This window comes from Neomonachus schauinslandi, chromosome 1 (genome assembly GCF_002201575.2).
Source record: "Neomonachus schauinslandi chromosome 1, ASM220157v2, whole genome shotgun sequence".
Classification (NCBI taxonomy): Eukaryota; Metazoa; Chordata; class Mammalia; order Carnivora; family Phocidae; genus Neomonachus; species Neomonachus schauinslandi.
The window spans coordinates 200,782,723-200,801,971 of record NC_058403.1 but is presented as its reverse complement, the minus strand read 5'-3'; the positions used below and the strand labels follow the sequence as shown (position 1 = coordinate 200,801,971).

At 51.5% G+C, this 19,249-nt stretch overlaps 1 protein-coding gene across 1 annotated transcript in view; it reads left to right on the top strand.

Annotated features, from left to right (window-relative positions):
* The window catches only part of NCAN (neurocan), a 25,566-nt gene extending 7,486 nt beyond the window's left edge, over positions 1–18,080 (top strand). The window contains exons 4-16 of the mRNA XM_021683080.1: positions 2,378–2,552; positions 2,663–2,790; positions 3,341–3,634; positions 4,505–5,095; positions 5,295–5,780; positions 5,841–6,773; positions 10,642–10,758; positions 11,802–11,915; positions 13,229–13,387; positions 14,395–14,477; positions 16,625–16,769; positions 17,514–17,696; positions 17,935–18,080. Coding sequence (XP_021538755.1) covers positions 2,378–2,552; positions 2,663–2,790; positions 3,341–3,634; positions 4,505–5,095; positions 5,295–5,780; positions 5,841–6,773; positions 10,642–10,758; positions 11,802–11,915; positions 13,229–13,387; positions 14,395–14,477; positions 16,625–16,769; positions 17,514–17,696; positions 17,935–18,080 — 3,554 coding nt within the window. The remainder of the gene's footprint in view (positions 1–2,377; positions 2,553–2,662; positions 2,791–3,340; positions 3,635–4,504; positions 5,096–5,294; positions 5,781–5,840; positions 6,774–10,641; positions 10,759–11,801; positions 11,916–13,228; positions 13,388–14,394; positions 14,478–16,624; positions 16,770–17,513; positions 17,697–17,934) is intronic.
* The last annotated feature ends 1,169 nt before the right edge of the window (positions 18,081–19,249 follow it).

The following is a 19,249-nucleotide window of genomic DNA, read 5'->3' as shown; positions in this document are numbered from 1 at the left end:
TTTTTTTTTTTTTTTTTTTTTTTTTTTTTTTTTTTTTTTTTGGGACTACCCTTTCTATAACACTTCTCTCTTACCTAAGAGAGAGCAACTTCTGGCTCAGTCTCTTGTGGGCCACCGTATTTTACAGGCTTTTACAACTTTAAGTCCCTTTCATGGTTACCTACTTTCCCATAAGACAAAGGATATTGACTTTCTATCTGAAATAGGAATATAAATTTCCTTTTACAATAATTTTTTAATACAATAAAATAAATTTATGTTTTAAAGAGTGAGGTTTTCTTTTAAAGTCGATTGAAAAAATATATTAAGTAAATAACGTACTCAAATACCTGTTTAACCAACTCCTGTATTAAATTCCTTCTGTTGAAATATCCAGTGTTTCTCTTTTCCTAACTGATCAAGGTGAACAAAACAAAAAATTTTTTTGATTATTAAAGCAAAGTCCGGGGTGCCTGGGTGGCTCAGTTGGTTAAGTGACTGCCTTCGGCTCGGGTCATGATCCTGGAGTCCCGGGATCTAGTCCCGCATCCGGCTCCCTGTTCGGCAGGGAGTCTGCTTCTCCCTCTGACCCTCCCCTCTCCATGCTCTCTCTATCTCATTCTCTCTCTCAAATAAATAAATAAAATCTTTAAAAAAAATAAAAATAGGGGCGCCTGGGTGGCTCAGTCGTTAAGCGTCTGCCTTCGGCTCAGGTCGTGATCCCAGGGTCCTGGGATCCAGCCCCGCATCGGGCTCCCTGCTCCGTGGGAAGCCTGCTTCTCCCTCTCCTGCTCCCCCTGCTTGTGTTCCCTCTCTCGCTGTGTCTCTCTCTGTCAAATAAATAAATAAAATCTTTAAAAAAATAAATAAAAAAATAAAAATTAAAAAAAAATAAAAATAAAGCAAAGTCCTAGAATAGGGTGTGGCACAGTAGATGCACAAAAGGTAATTAACAAAGGACTCAGTGAATGATTGTTGTGTGGAAAACATCCTGTGGATTCTTGCTGGGAAGTTGATTTCCCTTAACCTTTGTTGGCCATGGGCAAGTCCCTGCACCCCCAGTCTTCCCCCACCCACAGTATCTCACTGCATATTTTATGGAGTCAGCCAACTATCCCTTTTCCAAAGCCTTGCTGATCAAAACTGATAAAGCTTGAAGAAAACTGGTAAATGATAAAGGAAGTAAATTCCTCCTCTGGGCTTGTTCAATTGATTCATTCAATTAAACATTTATTGAGCACCTACCATATGCTAGTCTGGTGCTGGGGATGTTATCATAACTGAGATGCAACTGTTGCCTTCCAGAAGCTCTGATAAAATAGAATGTTTCATTCCTTTGTCTTGCTCAGACATTTCTTTCATCCCTAAATCCGAATTTCAGTAACAGTGAGCCCATTATTGATGTTTCACGTCCTGACTTGCATGTCACCTCCTCCAGGAAGTCTTCCATGACTCCACCAGGCTGAGCGAGAAACACTTGATCTCCCATTGCCCCCCGGGCTTCCTCTGTCGGTGCATGTACTTAATCCTCTTTCTTTTTTTTTTTTTAATTTTATTTAAAAAAATTTTTTTTATTCTTATGTTAATCCCCATACATTACATCATTTTTAAATTTTATTTTTAAGTAATTTCCACACCCAATGTGGGGCTTGAACTCACAACCCCGAGGTCAAGTTGCATGCTCAACCAACTGAGCCAGCCAGGTGCCGCAGCATGTACTTACTTCTTAAAAGGTGGAATTTCTCTCCCTCTTCTCCATGCCTCCTGTCACCTCCAGGGTCTAAACCTGGGCATGGAGAGTGCTATCTTTGGAGTCAGATCATCCCGGATATGAGTTTTGGCTGTGCCTCATACTGGCTGTGTGGAACTGGCCATGTCCCTTAACTTCTCTTAGGCTTAGTTTTCTCCTCTGGAAATGGGAATAATCATAGTGTCATTGTAAGATTTCAATGAGATCATACTTATAAATGCGGTTTTTTTTAAGATTATTTATTTATTTATTTGAGAGAATGAGATAGAGAGAGCATGAGAGGGGGGAGGGTCAGAGGGAGAAGCAAGCTCCCCGCTGAGCAGGGAGCCCGATGCGGGACTCAATCCCAGGACTCCAGGTACATGACCTGAGCCGAAGGCAGTTGCCCAACCAGTTGAGCCACCCAGGCGCCCCACTTATAAATGCTTTTTACATGGTAAACATTTGACAAATTGTAGCCCTTTATGGCCATTGTTATCAGTTTCCTTATTGAAAAATGGGGGCATATCAGTCTGGCATGGTACAGGGCAGCATAGGGGAGCAGGTCTATTATTATCAAACCCGGGGAAGGGGCATTCTGCAAGAGGGAGGTCTGTTCTTGAAGATTCCAGCATACATCAGCCCCTATCCTGGATGTTGCCCCCACAGGTGTTGTGTTCCACTACCGGGCAGCTCAGGATCGCTATGCACTGACCTTCGCAGAGGCCCAGGAGGCCTGCCGTCTCAGCTCGGCCACCATTGCAGCCCCACGGCACCTGCAGGCTGCCTTTGAAGATGGCTTTGACAACTGTGATGCGGGGTGGCTCTCTGACCGCACTGTTCGGTGAGGGGGTACACAGGGTTGGGATATGGAGACCTAGCCTCTGGGGAAAGATGGTCACTGGGGGCCCCAGGCACACACATTTGAGAGGGATCCTCTCCTTGTCTTATCAGGTATCCTATCACCCAGTCCCGTCCTGGTTGCTATGGCGACCGTAGCAGCCTTCCAGGGGTGAGGAGCTATGGCAGGCGCGACCCACAGGAACTCTACGATGTGTATTGCTTTGCCCGTGAGCTGGGGGGTAAGTCTGGGGCTGGCAGGACACCCCCACCGCACTTCCCTGAGCCCCGGTTACCTCCCCAACCCCCATGCCTCCTTAGGGCTCTCTTGAGTCTCATCCCTCTCTAAACCTGCAGCCAATATCTGGGCTCACCCTTCTCTGAGCTTTCCTTCTCTCCGGGAGCCCCTCTCCTTCCCTGTGCCCCTTCCTTCCCTCTCTTTGAGACCCTGTCCCTTCTCTGAGCCTCTCCCCCTCCCTGGCCCCTCTGCCTTTTCCTACCCTCCTCTTCGTCTCTGAGGGCCCCTCGCCAAGCCCCTCCGTTTCTCTGAAGCCCAACACACTCAAGGGCCTGAGTTACCTTATTCGTAAAAAGAAGCTAAGGCCCTCCTCTTAGCACTGCGTGAGAGGTAAAGACTTCGACGGGTCGGGGTGAGCACAGCTGTGGCTGTCGCCGCCTGGTTTAGCCACCACCCAAACCCGGCCAGGCTGGGGTTTAGAGTGGGACCCCCTTCCCGGGCTCCGGGGGAGGATCCCCCAGGCCCGCGTGACGTTCGCCCGCGCCTTCCCGCAGGCGAAGTCTTCTATGTGGGCCCGGCCCGCCGCCTGACACTGGCCGGCGCGCGTGCCCAGTGCCGCCGCCAGGGCGCCGCGCTAGCCTCGGTGGGACAGCTGCACTTGGCCTGGCACGAGGGCCTGGACCAGTGCGACCCGGGCTGGCTGGCCGACGGCAGCGTGCGCTACCCGATCCAGACGCCGCGCCGGCGCTGCGGGGGCCCAGCCCCGGGCGTGCGCACAGTCTACCGTTTCGCCAATCGCACCGGCTTCCCGGCGCCCGGAGAGCGCTTCGATGCCTACTGCTTCCGAGGTGCGTGTAAGGGCACGCCCCGAGGTTACACACCCCGGTCAAGGCCACGCCCCTGGGAATTTTGCTTTCTAGTGGAGGCGGAGCCCAGACGGAGGAGAGACCCCTGGAAACAAGCTCTGCGATAAGCCACGCCCTCGGGTGAAGGCCACGCCCCTGATGCTGGCCTTTCCCTAGGAGCCCCGCCCTGGGGGTAGGACCGCGGCCGGAGAAAGCCAAGCTCTGGCGGGAAAGTTCTGTTTAGGGGGTGGGCTATATCTCTTGAGGTCGCTGAATGACACGCTCCTGGGTGGAGCATATTTTAGCTGGAGGCTTGTGCATAAGTATCCCCTGGGGAGGAAGTGCTGCCTTGATTAGCCATGGCCCCTGGGCAAGGCCACACCTCCAGGGACTAGGGAGGACCCTAGTCCTTGGAGTGGGACCAAAGCTTCAGAAGCTGCAAACCTGACTCCAAGGACCTAAGTCTAATGTGCAAGGGGGGAAAAATTCCCTTTGTAGGAAGGCCACACTCATTAGGAGCTTCCTCTCCCTAGAGGGGGAGCCACCGCTCAGGCCTGATCTGCTCCCATGAGAATTGGCCACTGCCTGAGCTTTACCCAGGAACCAAGCTGTCTCTTGACCCCTTACTGTGACCAGTTGACTGACCTTGACAGTGGGCCCTAGCCTGAATAGTGGGAGTGATAACTTCGCACCTCCCTCTCTCAGTCTGGGGGATCCCAGAAACCACCCAGAAGTTTCAGACAGAGGGGCACAGAGAGACAGAGATATACAGAAGGTCTGTGCTACAGCATACTTGGAGTGGGGGTAGACTTCAGGGGGAACTTCCCAGCCAGCCCCTGGACCTGACACAACCTTTTCGGTTTTCTCCCACAGCTCATCACCCTACACCACATCAACATGGAGACCCAGAGACCCCTTCGTCTGGGGATGAGGGGGAGATTCTGTCTGCAGAAGGGCCCCCAGCCCAAGAACTGGAGCCCAGCACTAGGGAGGAGACGATCACCCCTGACTTCCAGGAGCCTCTCGTGTCCAGTGGGGACGAAGAACCTCTGATCTTGGCAGGAAAGCAGGAGTCTCAGGAGACCCCCAGCCCTGCCCCTGGAGGCTTCACGCTAGTCTCAAGGCCCTCCCTGGAGGCTGAAGAGGTGTGGCTGAGCACAGCGGCCCCCAGCCCTAGCAGCCCTAGCACTGCAGTGGGCGCACACACAGAGGCAACTCCAACTGGCCCCATACCCAGGAGGAGGGGACGCTTTAAAGGGTTGAACGGGCGCCACTTCCAGCAGCAGGAACCCCAGCAAGGCCTGGAGATAGGGCTTAAGGCCGGCACCCAGCCCCCGACTCCAGAGGCTGCTGGGAATCACGTGGAGCTTCCGCTGGCCACGGGAGCCACAGATGCCTCAGGGAGTAGCCAGAGCCAAAGCCCCTGGGCCGTGCTGACCAATGAGGTGGATGTGCCTGAAGCTGGTGAGTGGGGTCCCAGGGGGGAGGTGCGACCTGCCTGGGGGTCTGACGGGGACAGGGGAAAAGGCTCCAAATCCCAGCTGGGTCCCCAGGCCTCACCTAGCCTCAGAAGCCCCCTCTTCCTTGGGCCTGGAGCCAAGGGGACTCAACAGAAGGAACTGCTAAGAGATAATTCGAATTACTCTTGTTGATATTGTTGCAGGTTCCCCTGGTGGCAGGAGCCCCCCAGAACCCTGGCTGTGGCCCCCAACTGTGGTCCCACCTAGCATCCCAGGCCCCAGCAGGGTCCTTGGCCTGAAACTAGAGGAAGCCAAGGGCCCCAGTGTGAGGCCAGCCACTCCTGACCTGCCCTTGTCCCCCTCAGAGGCCACCGTCCTGGCACCCAGCCCCTCAGAAGGGCCCAGCACTGCCTCCTGGGAGGTATCCCCCATGGTCTCTTCCCCAGACCTACCTCTCATGGCCATGCTGCGGGCCCCGAAACTGTGGCTACAACCACACCCTACGTCCCTCCCCACGCAGGCCGACAGCGTCACGGGGCATAGTGAGGCCATGGCCGCTGGCCCACCCTCTCCCGCCTCAGAGACTGAGGCTGTCCCCCAGGACCCCATCCATCTAGAGGTGCATTCCCTGTCCCTCTCCTCAGTCCCAACAGGACAGGGTAGAGAAGCCACATCCCCAACAGTTGGCAGCCACAGAGCAGGACGTCCAGTAGCTTCTTCGCGGACAGCCACAGACACACAAGCTGGAGCCAGTCCTAACCATCCCAGGGCAAACTTCGGAGAAACCGGGGGGACCAGCCCTACTGGGCTCAGCAAAGCTGAGCTCCCCAGATCCAGCCCACAAGCGTCTGTGGACAAGAATGTGGCAGAAGATTTCACCCCCACTGAGACAGCCACTGAGCCCACAGGAGTGAGAGACATCTCAGAGTCTGGGTCTGGGGTCGCCAGCACAGCGGAAAGCTCCAGTTCCAGCTCTCAGGCCACCGTGGACGAGGCACAGGGCACATGGCCCTCACTGCACAGTGAAGGGCTGGACTCCCGCCCTCCATCTGCACCCTCAGGGGGCCCCAGAGTTTTCTTAATTCCTGGGGTCACCCCGAGTTCAGAGCCTTGGGCTGCTATAAATGGAGAAGCCATGTTGGGGCCCACAGATTCTACAGCCACACTGGACGCCAGTGATGCTGGTGGGATTTGGGAACATGGATCTCACGGGGTTGAGGGAACTGAAAGCCCCACCTTGAGCCCTCAAGTGGCTGTGGATTCAAGCATGGCGATGTCCCTCTTGTCCCTGGAACAGGGGGACAAGGTTGGGGTCCTGGCCATATCCACAGTGGCCTCCTCAAGCTCCCAACCCCATCCAGAACCGGAGGACCAGACGGTGACCCCGGGAACCCTGGGAGCCTTGGCCCCTTCACATGACAGCAGCCCCCAGAGGGAGCCTGTTTTTCCTTCTTGGACACCGACAGCTGTCAGCGTTGACAAGCCTGCCTCAGTTTCCTCAGGAGAGCCTACAGTGCCGGGAGACTCCCCCAGCACCCCTCCGCCTGCCTCCCTGGGCCCGGAGGAGTTTGAGCTGGAGGTCCTGGCAGGGAGCCCAGGTGTGGAGGGCTTCTGGGAGGAGGCAGCGAGTGGAGAAGAGCCGACCCTGCCAGGGACCCCTGCAAATGGGAGTGCGGAAGAGGGTGAGTTCAAAGCTTGTGACTTCATCCAGCCCACTGTGGTCAGGGCTTGGGGACAAGGGGCTGGGGAGCGCAGCGCTGGGAGGGAGGGTTATTCACGGGGCCCCCCGGGGGAGTTTCTAACAGGGGATGATGTTGGAGGTGGGAGCTCCCTAGGCAGAGTTGAATTGCGGAAAGTGTGTTCCTGGAAGAGGCACCATCTGGGCAAAGGCCAGGAGGTGAAGTTGGACCTTTGTTTTGATGCACAGTGAGTAATGGGGGAATAATGAGGCAGTGGATGGAGTTTGAGTTGGGGGATGAGTCCAGTCAACAGATCATGCTCATGTCCACGCTGAGCCAGACAGTTCTGTGAGATACTGGGGTCTGGCCTTCAGGGACACCTCAGTCTGGGAAGACAGAGCTGGACACACACATGCCCAGGTGGGGCTGGAGGGTGGCAGGAAGGGCTTTTTGTTCAAGTGGGAATTGCAAGTGGAATTCAGTGGTGCGGATGGGATCGTGGGGGCCCCTGAGCCACAGGGAAAATGGGTACTGGGAAGAGACAGGAGGGATGGGTATCCGCCCCATTTTATAGAGAGCAAAAGAAGGCTTAGGGAAGTATGCTTGCCTCCTAGTCAGTGGCCAGACTTCAATCAGAGCCCAAGTCTGTGGAAGCCTTAACCGCCCTCTGTCCAGTGGAGTCGGAGAAAGCCTAATGCCCTGTTCTGGGGCCAGGTCTGCCCGCCAGCTCAGCCTGCAAATGCTGGCACCTTTTTTTTTTTTTCTTTTTGGTCAATTGAGCTTTAAAAAAAAAGGAGCAGCAGCTAATTAAAAGACACTTTTTCTGAGTTGCAAAACACCCTTATTAACACAATTGGGTTTACACTTGCTCCTTTTTTTTGAAGGCAAAGTGTGGCGACGCTGCAAATAGTGGATGCAGGGTTTCATCTTCCACTCTCTGTCACCTCTGGGCTGTGTCCAGGACTGCATCCTCTTTTCTCAGATGCCCAAGAGGCAAGCGGATTCTGGGCAGGGGCACAAGCATCAATAAAGGCTGATGCTTCTTGGTACCTGCTGCATGCTTGGCTTGCTCTGAGCACTTTGCTGGACTCAATTTGGTTAATCCTTATAATGTCCATGTGGAACAAGTCCTAGCAAGATCCTCACCTTACAGAAGGAGAGACTGAGGCACAGGGAAGTCAGGTGACTTGAGCGGAATCATGCAGCTGAGGAGTGTAAATGATAAGATTGGAATCCAGGCCATCTGACAACAGTGTGTCTTGAACACTAGGTCATACAATGCATATTTCATTGGTATCAGAAACAAACAAACACCCAGGGTCTTGGGGAAGGGGTGAGCTCACCCAGGGAAGGAGTAGAGAAGAGACTGGTGGTGGGAGATGGGCAGAGGGAAGGAGGCTCAAAGCCAAAGGAGCTAGAGAAGGGGATGCTCAGAGAGGTAGGAGGGAAAACCATGGATAGGGGTGCTAAGAAAAGTGCTTTGGGTGTAGTCCCCAAGACCGCAGCTGCGTCTGTCTTGGACTCTGTTGGTTTCTTGGCTCCAGACTGAAGGCAGCAACAGCCTGGGTGGAGGGAGGCAGCCAGCGCTGGGGGAGACCCAAGCGCCTACCCGCCCGCCCGCTTGTAGCAGAAATGCTAATGAAGCCAAAAATAAACGTGGCACCAGTGAGCGACTGAGTCACCGCCAGCCCGTGGGTAGGTGTCGGCAGCTCAGGGCACCTGGTGGGGCTCACGCGTCCCAGCGCCTGGCAGCCCCATGCGTGTGCACACACGTGCTGGGGTGGTACCAGGGACGGATACAGCCAGCCACAGGCCCCTCTGGCCATCCATGGGGACACATGCCATCACCCCGCAGACAGGTGTCAGCCATTGCAGAAGGGTCAGCAGCTACTTCCATTCAGCTAACAAGCAATTAGTGAGTGCCTGCTGTGTTTCAGGCCCCATCTGGAGACCAAGTCCCTTGTCCCCTGGAAGCTGACATTCTAGGGCGACATTCTAGAACTTTCCCAATCATGGAAATGTTCCTGGAGCTGTGCTGTCTAATATGGTAGCAACCGGCCACGTGTGGTGACTGAGTCCTTGAAATGTGGTTCGTGTGACTGAGAAACTGCGTTTTTACTTTTATTCCAATTTAGTTTAAACTTAAATAACTATATGTGGCTGCCACGTGGCGCACCGCTGCTCTGGGGGAAGGCACAGATAGGTAACAATGATCCTAGTAAATAAGCAAATTATATTGGAGGTTAGAAAGTGATATGGGCAAAAGAGAAAAGTAAAGCAAAGGGTGGGGGATGCCAGTGGGAGTTTTCTAGTTGTGGAAGGGAGGGCTCAGAAAGGCCTCTCTAACCAGATGAAATTTGAGCAAGCCGGAAGGAGGTGAGGCAAGAGCCATGCAGAGATCTAGGGGAAGAGCATTCCAGGCAGAGGGAATGACCTGTACAAAGACCCTGAGGTAGACCCCTGCCTGGCATGTAGTAGGAACAGCAAGGCCAGTGTGGCTGGAGCAGAGTGAGCCAGGGGAAGAGAGGAGGAGGTCGGGCAGGGAGATGTTGGGAAAAATCACACAGGGCCTTGTGGGCTGCAGTGAGGACTTTGGCTTTTCCTCTGAGGGTAATGGGGAGCCATGGAGGGACCTAGGCAGAGGAGGGACATGACCTGACTCAGGTTTACATAAGCTATCTCTGGCGGCTATGGAGAGAACAGCCTGTGGAGGGTGACAGCAGAGATCAGACCAGGAAGGAAGCAACTGCTTATTACCATCTCAGTTTCTTGTGAGGCCCTGGACCAGGCAAAAACAGAAACAAATTCTAGGTTATAGGGGCCAGAGAGGGCCTTAAACTGGACTTCCAGAGCCTTGGGAGGCCAGTGTTGGTTCTTGTACTGTTCTGCTGTGTGACTTTAAGCCAGGCCCTGCTCTTCTCTGGGCGATGGTTCTAGTATCTGCAGTGGAAGATGGCATGCTGTCCTGACAAGGGATGGGGGTCTGCCTGGGATAGGATAAGAATTCTTGCTCTGTTCCTCCCAGGTCCCAGGGTGGAGACCACCCACCAAGGCATCTGGGCCTCAGAGAGGCAGAGGGGAGACTTAGCTGCCTCCAGGGAAACCCAACTGATGGGGGGAAGTGGTGGGGGAGGGAGACAAGGACACATATTCCTCAATGCTCCGTGAGTGTCTAGTCCATACCGAGCAATGCTGAGACCCCTCAAGATGCCTCAGGTTGATAGAGATGTGGCATTATGGTCGGGACTGGGAGAGGGATGAATTGTTTTTATTTCTATTTTGTAGGTGAGGCAACTGAAATTCAGAGAAGTAATTTGTCCAGAGTCCCTAGTGAGTGGCAGAGCCAGGGATTAAACTAACCTCTCTGATTCCAGAGCCCATGGTTATAACTATTATAATCCACCACCTCTCTATACTATAACCACTGAGGTTGCATCAAAAAAGATTGAGCCACCAGAATGAGGGAGGTGATGATTCCCACTATTGCTAGTGTTGCTCATACCCCACTTGGGACCTTATGTCCACCTCTGTGCTCCAAACTTCGAGAAGTACAATGACCATCAGGGCATGTCCAGAAGAGAGGGACAAGTCGGGGAGGCACTTACACCCATGTTCCAGGAGACTTCCAAAAAGAAGCTTCAGGAAGCCCATTGCAGTTCAGTCAGTTTGCATAAGCAGAGTGGCCCACAGATGCTCTGAGGGGAGTAAGCTCCTCATCACAGGAGCGTGCAAGAGGAAATTGGTAGCTGCCTACTGGAAGTTATAGAGGGGACTCCACAGGGAGGGTTTGGGGGAGTCTTAGGTCTGGATTCTGGGAAGGCAGACAACACGGTGGCCTGCCTCCTCTGCACACTGCCTGTCCACCCTGCAGCTCCCTTGGATCCATGCGAAAACAACCCTTGCCTGCATGGAGGCAGCTGTAAAGTCAACGGCACCATGTATGGCTGTAGCTGTGACCAGGGCTTCGCCGGGGAGAACTGTGAGATTGGTGAGTGCCCCAGACTCAGGATCGGAACCTAGACTTGCTTGAATCCGAGCCCTGATGTCTACCCCAGTGGACATCGCATGAGGACTCAGGGATAACAAAATGCTGGCTTCAGGTGTTCCCTTTCACCTCCCCCTGTCCTTGGATCCAGTAAATCAGCCCCGAAGTGCTGAACCAGCACCAAACAGCTGAGCTTTCGTCCTGGGGACCAAGGGTCAGGTGCGCTGCCTCCCATTACTACCAGGTAGGGATGAGAAGGGAAGACCAATCATAAGGCTCAGACTCCTCCTAGACCCAAGGGGGCTCTTCTTAGCCACAAAGCCCAACACAGGAACTATGACAAATTATGAAACTTTAACAATAAATATAAATGATACCAGTCTTGAGCTCTGCACATTACCTCACTGACTTCACAACCACACTACTAATTATAGAATTATAACAATAAATATAAGCAAGGTAATTTCTTGAGCTCTTCCATTGACCCTCCACTTACAACCACCCTTGGGAAGGTGCTATTTTTATCATCACTTCGAAAAAATGAAAATGAGTCCCAGGGAGGGGAAGTGACTTGCCCAAGTCATACAAATCTCAGGCACCGTCTACACAGGAATTGTTAGGAGAGCTCAAATGATATCTAGCTCCACCTACAAACAGCATCCTGCCTCTGCGCATGTCCTTGCAAATGCCCTGGAACTCGGTGTCCCTAAGTTCCACATTCCGAAAAGATCTCCATCTTCGACATTCCGTGAGTCTGTTTGCCAGAGTATAACCTTCAGTGTTCTGAAGTCCAATGGAACATGCCACACACCCTGGCTCTCGGGCTGGCCCAGTGGCATGTGCTCTCATTAATGGTAATTCATGTTAATTGTGTGAGGTTCCACCCCCTTGACCTCCAGAGTCATTGGGCCAGCTGTGCAGACCACCGTTGCTTTACTCAGGGGCCAGGATAGATGGTAGGATCATGACCTCGTCTTCTGCCTGGTTCCTTGTGGGCACTGGGTACTGTGGGGAGGCTGACCTCTGACTCAGTCCCACCCCTCTAGATATTGATGAGTGCGTCTCCAGCCCCTGTAAGAATGGAGGCACCTGCATTGACGAGGTCAACACGTTCGTCTGCCTTTGCCTCCCCAGCTATGGGGGCAGCCTCTGCGAGAAAGGTGAGTCTCTTTCAAGACCCCGGAAATAGTACCAAGAGTGGGGCTGGTTGAGGGGCCGCACGCGCTCCGCCCATGCTTCTGGTCTCCATCTCTGTTTCTCTGGCCGTGGGTTGAACAGATGACAAATTGTTGTTTTGGGATAAAACTCACATAACATGGAATTAACCTTGGAGTGTACAATTCATTGGCATTCGGTACATTCACGATGTTGTGCAACCACCACCTCCAGCCATTTTTGTCACCCCGAAAGGGAATCCTGTATCCATGAGCAGTCACTCCCCATCCTCCTCCCTTAGCCCCTGGCAGCCACTACTCTACTTTGTTTCTATGGATTTGCCTGTTCTAGACGTTTCATATAAATGGAATCCTTTACTGTGTGTCATTTTGTGTCTGCTTTCTTTCACTCAGCATGATGTTTTCAACATTTATCTACATTGTCGTGTGAATCAGGGCTCCATTCTTTTTTATGGCTGAGTAATATTCCATTGTAGGGATCGACCACGTTCTCTTTATCTGTTCATCACTTGGTGGATATTTGGGTTGTTTCCCCCTTGTGGTTAATGTGAATAGTGCTGCTGTGAACATTCATGTATAAGTTTTCGTTTGGACACCGGTTTCCTTTTTTCTCGCCCCATTTTTTTGGTTATACCTGGCTGGAATGGCTGGGTCACACGGCAATTCTGTGTTTAACGTTTTGACTGTTTTCCACAGTGGCTGCACCATTTTACGTTCCCACTGGCAATGTACAAGAGTTCCAATTTCTCCACATCCTCTCCAATGCTTGTTATTTTCCTTTTTAATTTTTTTTTAAATTTTGGCCACCCTAGTGGGTGTGAGATGGTGTCCCATGGTGGTTCTGATTTGCATTTCCTAATGACTAATGATGTTGAGCATCTTTTCATGTGTTTATTGGCCATTTGTATATCTCTTTGGGAGAAATGTCTCTCCAAGCTTTTTGCCAGGAGAGAAATTTTAGGCCACCCTGAGATCCATTTCCTGAGTTCCTGGGGCCGCACAGAGGGTGCAGCCAGATCAGAGAAGGAGACATCAGAGTTGGGATGAGAGGGGTGGGTGTGATGATCTCCGGTTGAATGTCTTCCTGCAACAGAGAAAGAAGGGAATATGGGAGGGGAGAGATGACCGGGGTGGGGGGGGGCAGAGCTTCCGGGGGATGAGGACAGGAAGAGGGGTGATCTGGCCTCCCAGTGACCTTGGGTTTGGCCCTCTCTCTGGTGAACTGGCTGTGCTCATGGTCAGCAGGGCGGGGCTTGGCGCAAGGCCAGTCTCCCTCACACTCCCATCCCACCTCCCAGACACGGAGGGCTGTGACCACGGCTGGCACAAGTTCCAAGGCCACTGCTACCGCCACTTTGCCCATCGACGGGCGTGGGAGGACGCCGAGAGGGACTGCCGCCGCCGGGCTGGCCACCTGACCAGCATCCACTCGCCTGAGGAACACAGCTTCATTAACAGTAGGGACTCTGGGGTGGGCAGGGTGGCCCTTTGCCAGTCCCTTTACTAGGGCATCCCTTAGGGTCCTGAAGACGCCACCTTTCTGAAGCTGTGTTCATTAATGCAAGCCCTGACCCCTTTAATTCATGTGTCCATTTATCCACTTGTTATTTCATCTATTCATTTCATTCATTCATTCACCAATTATTTACTGAGTATGTACCAGGCACCGTTCCAGGCACTGGGACACAGCAGTGAGTAAGACACAGATTGTCCTGTCCTCAGGGATTGACATTCTTGTGGGGGCTATAGGCAAACAAATAAATACCTAATTACATAAGTCTACACTATAATTTAGCTGGTCCTAAGTGCACAAATGACAAATAAAACAGAGCCAGGGGAAAGAGGGCAATGAAGAGGCATCTGGGATGTGGGGGATGAAATGAGGATGGAGCTCTGCAGAAATCTAGAAAAAGAACGCTGCATCAATTAAATCTGGCATTTATTGATTTATTCATTATCTCCATGCCATTTGCTCATCCATCCAATTATTCACATTTCCCCCATCCCATCCCCTGTTAATTCCTTCATTTGTTAATTCCCTGGTTCCCTTGTTGTTGTTGTTTTTTTTACCCCTCAGTGTAATCAAACACATGCTTATCCTCAATGACACTCAGTGACTAATGCCCTCACTTGGTCACCTGCCTGCCCTGTCCAGCCCCGCCTGCTGGCTCTCCTATCCCTTACTTTCCTTTTCTGCAAAGATCTGACGTGTCTCTGTTTATTCCTTCCTCTGGCTTCGTTTAAGCCACAAATCGTGGCAAGACTGGAGCCTAATTCCAGTCTTTTTCATGCCTCCCCCACCCTTTCATTCTCATCTGCATGGGAAGTGAGGGGATCGAGCCCACACAGAGGCTGGGGGAAGGGCTGGGGTCCTCCCTTCCCATACCTTCCACCACTCCTCCAGCCCACACCCGAGGCTGGGGGCAGGGTGGGAACTCAGCCTTCAGGATGCCCCACCTCACAGGCTTTGGGCGTGAAAACACGTGGATCGGCCTGAATGACAGGATCGTGGAGAGGGATTTCCAGTGGACGGACAACACAGGGCTGGTGAGTGGCAGGAGCCAGGCTTGGGTCTGCCTAGAAAAGTGGGATGGGTATGAGCCACGTGGGCTCTGTGGTCTGGCCTGACTTTACCCTCTTGTGCAAATCCACCGTAGGTCCTTGTGGGTCTGAGATTCTGGAGTTGGTTGGCAAAGGAGCTTCAGCAAAGCCCCAGATCACCCTTGACTTCCCAGCCCTGTAAACATCTGGTCTACCCAGTGGCTGAGGTTATAAACCTAGGACCAGGGCCTGAGTCCTCCTCTTGCTCACTGCCGTGTCCTTCAGCCGTGGACTCTGAGATATTCCCATTGCCCTACAGCCTCCCTTATCAATCACTGGGACCCCTGAAGCGGCCCCCCAACCCCCTCCCCAACACGCACACTTGCTACCTACACTCCTGCCCCTCCACCTGGCAGCCGGGGAACTTTTAAAAAAATGTGGTGAAATTCACATAATATAAAATTAATCATTTTAAAGTTTTCTTTTTTACATTTTTTATTTAAGTCATCTCCACACCCAACGTGGGGATCGAACTCATGACCCTGAGAGCAAGTGTTGCATGCTCTTCTGACTGAGTCAGCCAGGCGCCCCCCCAAATTAATCATTTCAAAGTGTACAATTCAGTGGCATTTAGTACCTTCACAGTGTTGTGCAACCGTCACCTCGATCTAGTTCCAGAATATTTTCATCACCCCAAAAGGAAAACCTATATACATGGGGACCTTCTAAAAATCATACATCAGATCAGGATTCTCCCTGCTTCAAGTCCTCTCAGACTCTCAATTGTTGTCAAGATAAAAACCCACCTCTTCCTGCTGTAGAAAACAGTCTGGCGGTCCCTTAGAAAGTTAAAGTCAAACAGGATTGCCACATGACCCAGAAACTTCGCTCCTAGGTAGATACCCCAAAGAAGTGAAAGCAGATACTCAAACAGATACTTGTACCCTCAGGTCCACAGCAGTACTATTCACAACAGCCAAACGGTGGAAACAACCCAAATGTCCATCAGCAGATGAATGGGTGAACAAAATGTGGTCCATCCGTACGATGGACACTATTCAGATGCAAAGCTGTTACGTGCTACAATGTGCATGAAACTTGAAAACATTATGCTCAATGAAACAAGCCAGACATAAAAGTCACACATATTGTATGACATATGATTCCATTTACATGAAATATCTAAAATAGGCAAATTCATAGAGACAGAACATAGATCAGTGGTTGCCTGGGGCTTGGGGCAGGACCGAATGGGGAGTGATTGCTAATAAGGACAGAGTTTTTGTCTGAAGGGATGAAAAAGTACTGGGGATAGACAGTGGTGAGAGTTGTACAATGTTGGGAATTGTATTAATGCCAATGAACTGGACACTTAAAAATGGCTAAAATGGTAAATTTTATGTGATATGTATTATACCTCAGTTTAAAAGAATCCATCTTGGGGGACCTGGGTGGCTCAGTCATTAGGTGTCTGCCTTCGGCTCAGGTCATGATCCCAGGGGCCTGGGATCGAGCCCCACCTGGGCTCCCTGCTCCACGGGAAGCCTGCTTCTCCCACTCCCACTCCCCCTGCTTGTGTTCCCTCTCTCACTGGGTCTCTCTCTGTCACATAGATAAATAAAATCTCAAAATAAAATAAAAGAATCCATCTCCTCTACTGCAAGAACTGGCCCTAGGCCACCCACCCACCACACCCCAACTCCATCTAGAAGCTCCAGCCCCACTGGCCTCCGTTCTGTTCCTCAAACAGGATAAGCCCTGTCTTGCCTCTGGGCCTTTGCACTAGCTGTTCTCTCTGCTTGGAATTCTGTTCCCTGCCTGCATCATTTCTATCCTTGAGTCTTCAGCTGTCCCCTTACCTCCTCAGGGAGTCCCTCCGGGACCTCTGTTCAACTATTTATATTACAGTGACCCATGTGGAAAACAGACTGTCAGGGAGAAAGGAAGGAGGTAGGAGGGCCAAGGAAGAGGGCACTGCCATCTCACAGCCAAAGGTGGGGTGACTCTGAGTGCAGTGGGGGCCACCGTCAGGCAGAATGGTGCCCATTGTGTAGATGGGAACACTGAGTCCTTAAAGTTTGAGTGGTCTGGCCAGGGGAGTCCTGCGCTAGGCAATGACAGAGCCTTTGACCCCCTGCTCCCCATTCCTGCAGCAATATGAGAACTGGCGGGAGAACCAGCCTGACAATTTCTTTGCGGGCGGGGAGGACTGTGTGGTGATGGTTGCACACGAGAGCGGGCGCTGGAACGATGTTCCCTGCAACTACAACCTCCCATACGTCTGTAAGAAGGGAACAGGTATGCTGCTCCTCACCCCACTACTTCTCTTCTGCATCTCACACTCACTGGTTCCTTGTTTTATTTCAGTTTGTAAATGTAAGTCAGCCCTGCCCACTTTTCACTACAGCACTGTGTGAGAGTGCCTGTTTTTTCCCACTTTTGCCAACTCTGTGTTCTCAAACTTTTTGTTTTTTGTTCATCTAAGTGGGGAAAAAGATAGTATCTACTTGTTATGGTCATTTGCATGTCTTTAAGGATGAGAATAACCAACTGTTCATATGTCAATAAGCTATTTGTAGGTGTTTATTTTCCTGGGACCTGCTAGTTCATCTCCTCTGCATAACTTTCTATAGGTTTGTTGGTCTTATTGATTTGTAAGAACTCTTTACATATTAAGAGAACACTTATAAGCATTCTCATGTCCGCCTTTCTCTGATACTTTTGTTTATTCTTACTTATGTTTCTTTGCCAGTTTTCATGTACTTTCTTCTTTTCATTTGCTCAAATTTATTCTTGTCTCCCATCTGCTTCATTGCCATCATGCATAAGAATTGAGGAGGGTGGGATGTGTCCAGGAGGTTTCTGCCCCTAAGGAGCTCCTGGTTTGGATAGAGGAGACAGACACAGTCGTATCTGGTCGTGCGGGGTCACGCTGGGCAAGGGGCAGGACTTGCTGAGGGGTATATTATTCCCCCAAAGAGAGGAAACCATTTCAGCCCCAGATGTGGCCACTTCCCTAACTGGTGGTTCTTCTGTCTCCAGTACTGTGTGGTCCCCCTCCGGCAGTGCAGAACGCCTCACCCATTGGTGCTCGCAAGGCCAAGTATAACGTCCATGCCACTGTCCGGTATCAATGTGATGAAGGATTTACCCAGCACCACGTGGCTGTCATCCGATGCCGGAGCAATGGCAAGTGGGACCAGCCCCAGATCGTCTGCACCAAACGTAAGTGGCTGTCCCCAGACACCTCAACACAAGTTTCCAGCTATTTGTAGTCTCCAATTAAAACATCTTACTACACATTTTGATCTGCCTGATAATACAGCCTTGTGGTTAAGTGAGAACGTACCAGCCTGCCTGGTGTTTCCTTCACTTCTCCTCCCCCTGAAAAGGCCCACTGCATCAGGCCACCCTCCTCTCACCACCTCTTGCCACTTCCTTGTCCTCCCTCATTTCCCTGCAGCCAGACGGTCCCATCGGATGCGGCGACACCATCACCACCACCAGCATCACCACCAGCATCACCACCACAAATCGCGCAAGGAACGCAGAAAACACAAGAAACACCCAGTGGAGGACTGGGAGAAGGAAGAAGGGAACTTCTGCTGAAGAACCAGGCAAAAGGAAGCACAACCCCTTTCCCACACCTTCTCTGGAGCCTTCACCTGGGGAGACAGAGCCCAGAGAAAAACAAGAGGGTCTGGAATCCCCTGAGCCCCAAACCACATCCCCCCTCCATAACCCTTTGTAAAAAGCTCCTCTCTCCTCTTTCTTATATACACATGGTCCACTTGGCAGGCAAAGCCAGGTGTCTGAAAAGTCAGTTCTAGTCAGGCTGAACTCTGGGAGCATCTCCCAGTGAAGGGAAGCACATTATGGCAAAGATCATTCTTTGCACTGGTTAAGTCTTGTGTTGGCGAGGCTGACTACCATTTGTTGAAATAAGGCTTTGATGAGGGTGCAAGAGTGTCTGTTTGGATTCACACTAAGGAATTGCTTATCACACCAGACATGCAGGCTTAGTAAACCGTCAGAGGTCCTAAATGCAGGCTGAAGTTTTTAGTTAAGGTCGTTGGCTTTGGGAGTTGAAAGCACACTGCTTGAACTTGACAGTTGCTCTTCCTTCACCCTGGACTTCAGCCCAAGCTCCGTCTTTGGTCTTGGGGGAATAAATGGAGTGTGGAACTCCTATGTATTGAATTTTAGGAATGTTTTAGAACAACCTCCTTCTGTGCCCTCAGAGTTAGGGGTCAGAATAGTCAGAGCAATATATGGGCAATGGAGGGAAGGTGTATTGCTTACCCTCCCAGGTCGAGTCCAGTGCTGAGATTTGGTGGTTCTGTATGTGTGGTGAATCTCTCTCTCACACACACAGATGAGAGGATGTTTAGGGCTTGATGAGCCCAGATTTCTTCCCCCTCCATCTCTCAGGGAGACAAAGAACCTCCTTCCTGGACCAAGGAGGTGCCAAGTTTTCTAGCTCAGTGCCCATACCCGTCCCTCAAGAGACATCAGTAGTGCCCCTGCCCTGGGTCCCGCTCCTACTCCTGCCCCATCCCTGTCTCCATTCATTGCCTGGCGGACTAGAAATGCTTAAAACTTGAAGTAGTGACATCTACCTGCGGTTATGTTGTAGAGAAATGCACAGTGTTAAAACCGAAACACACACACATACACATGAACACACACACACACATTTTTCTCTCATCGTTTTAAAAAATCTTTTAAGTGGGAAAGAACTAACTAAATCTGTTCCCCCAAATCTGCAACCTATAAAA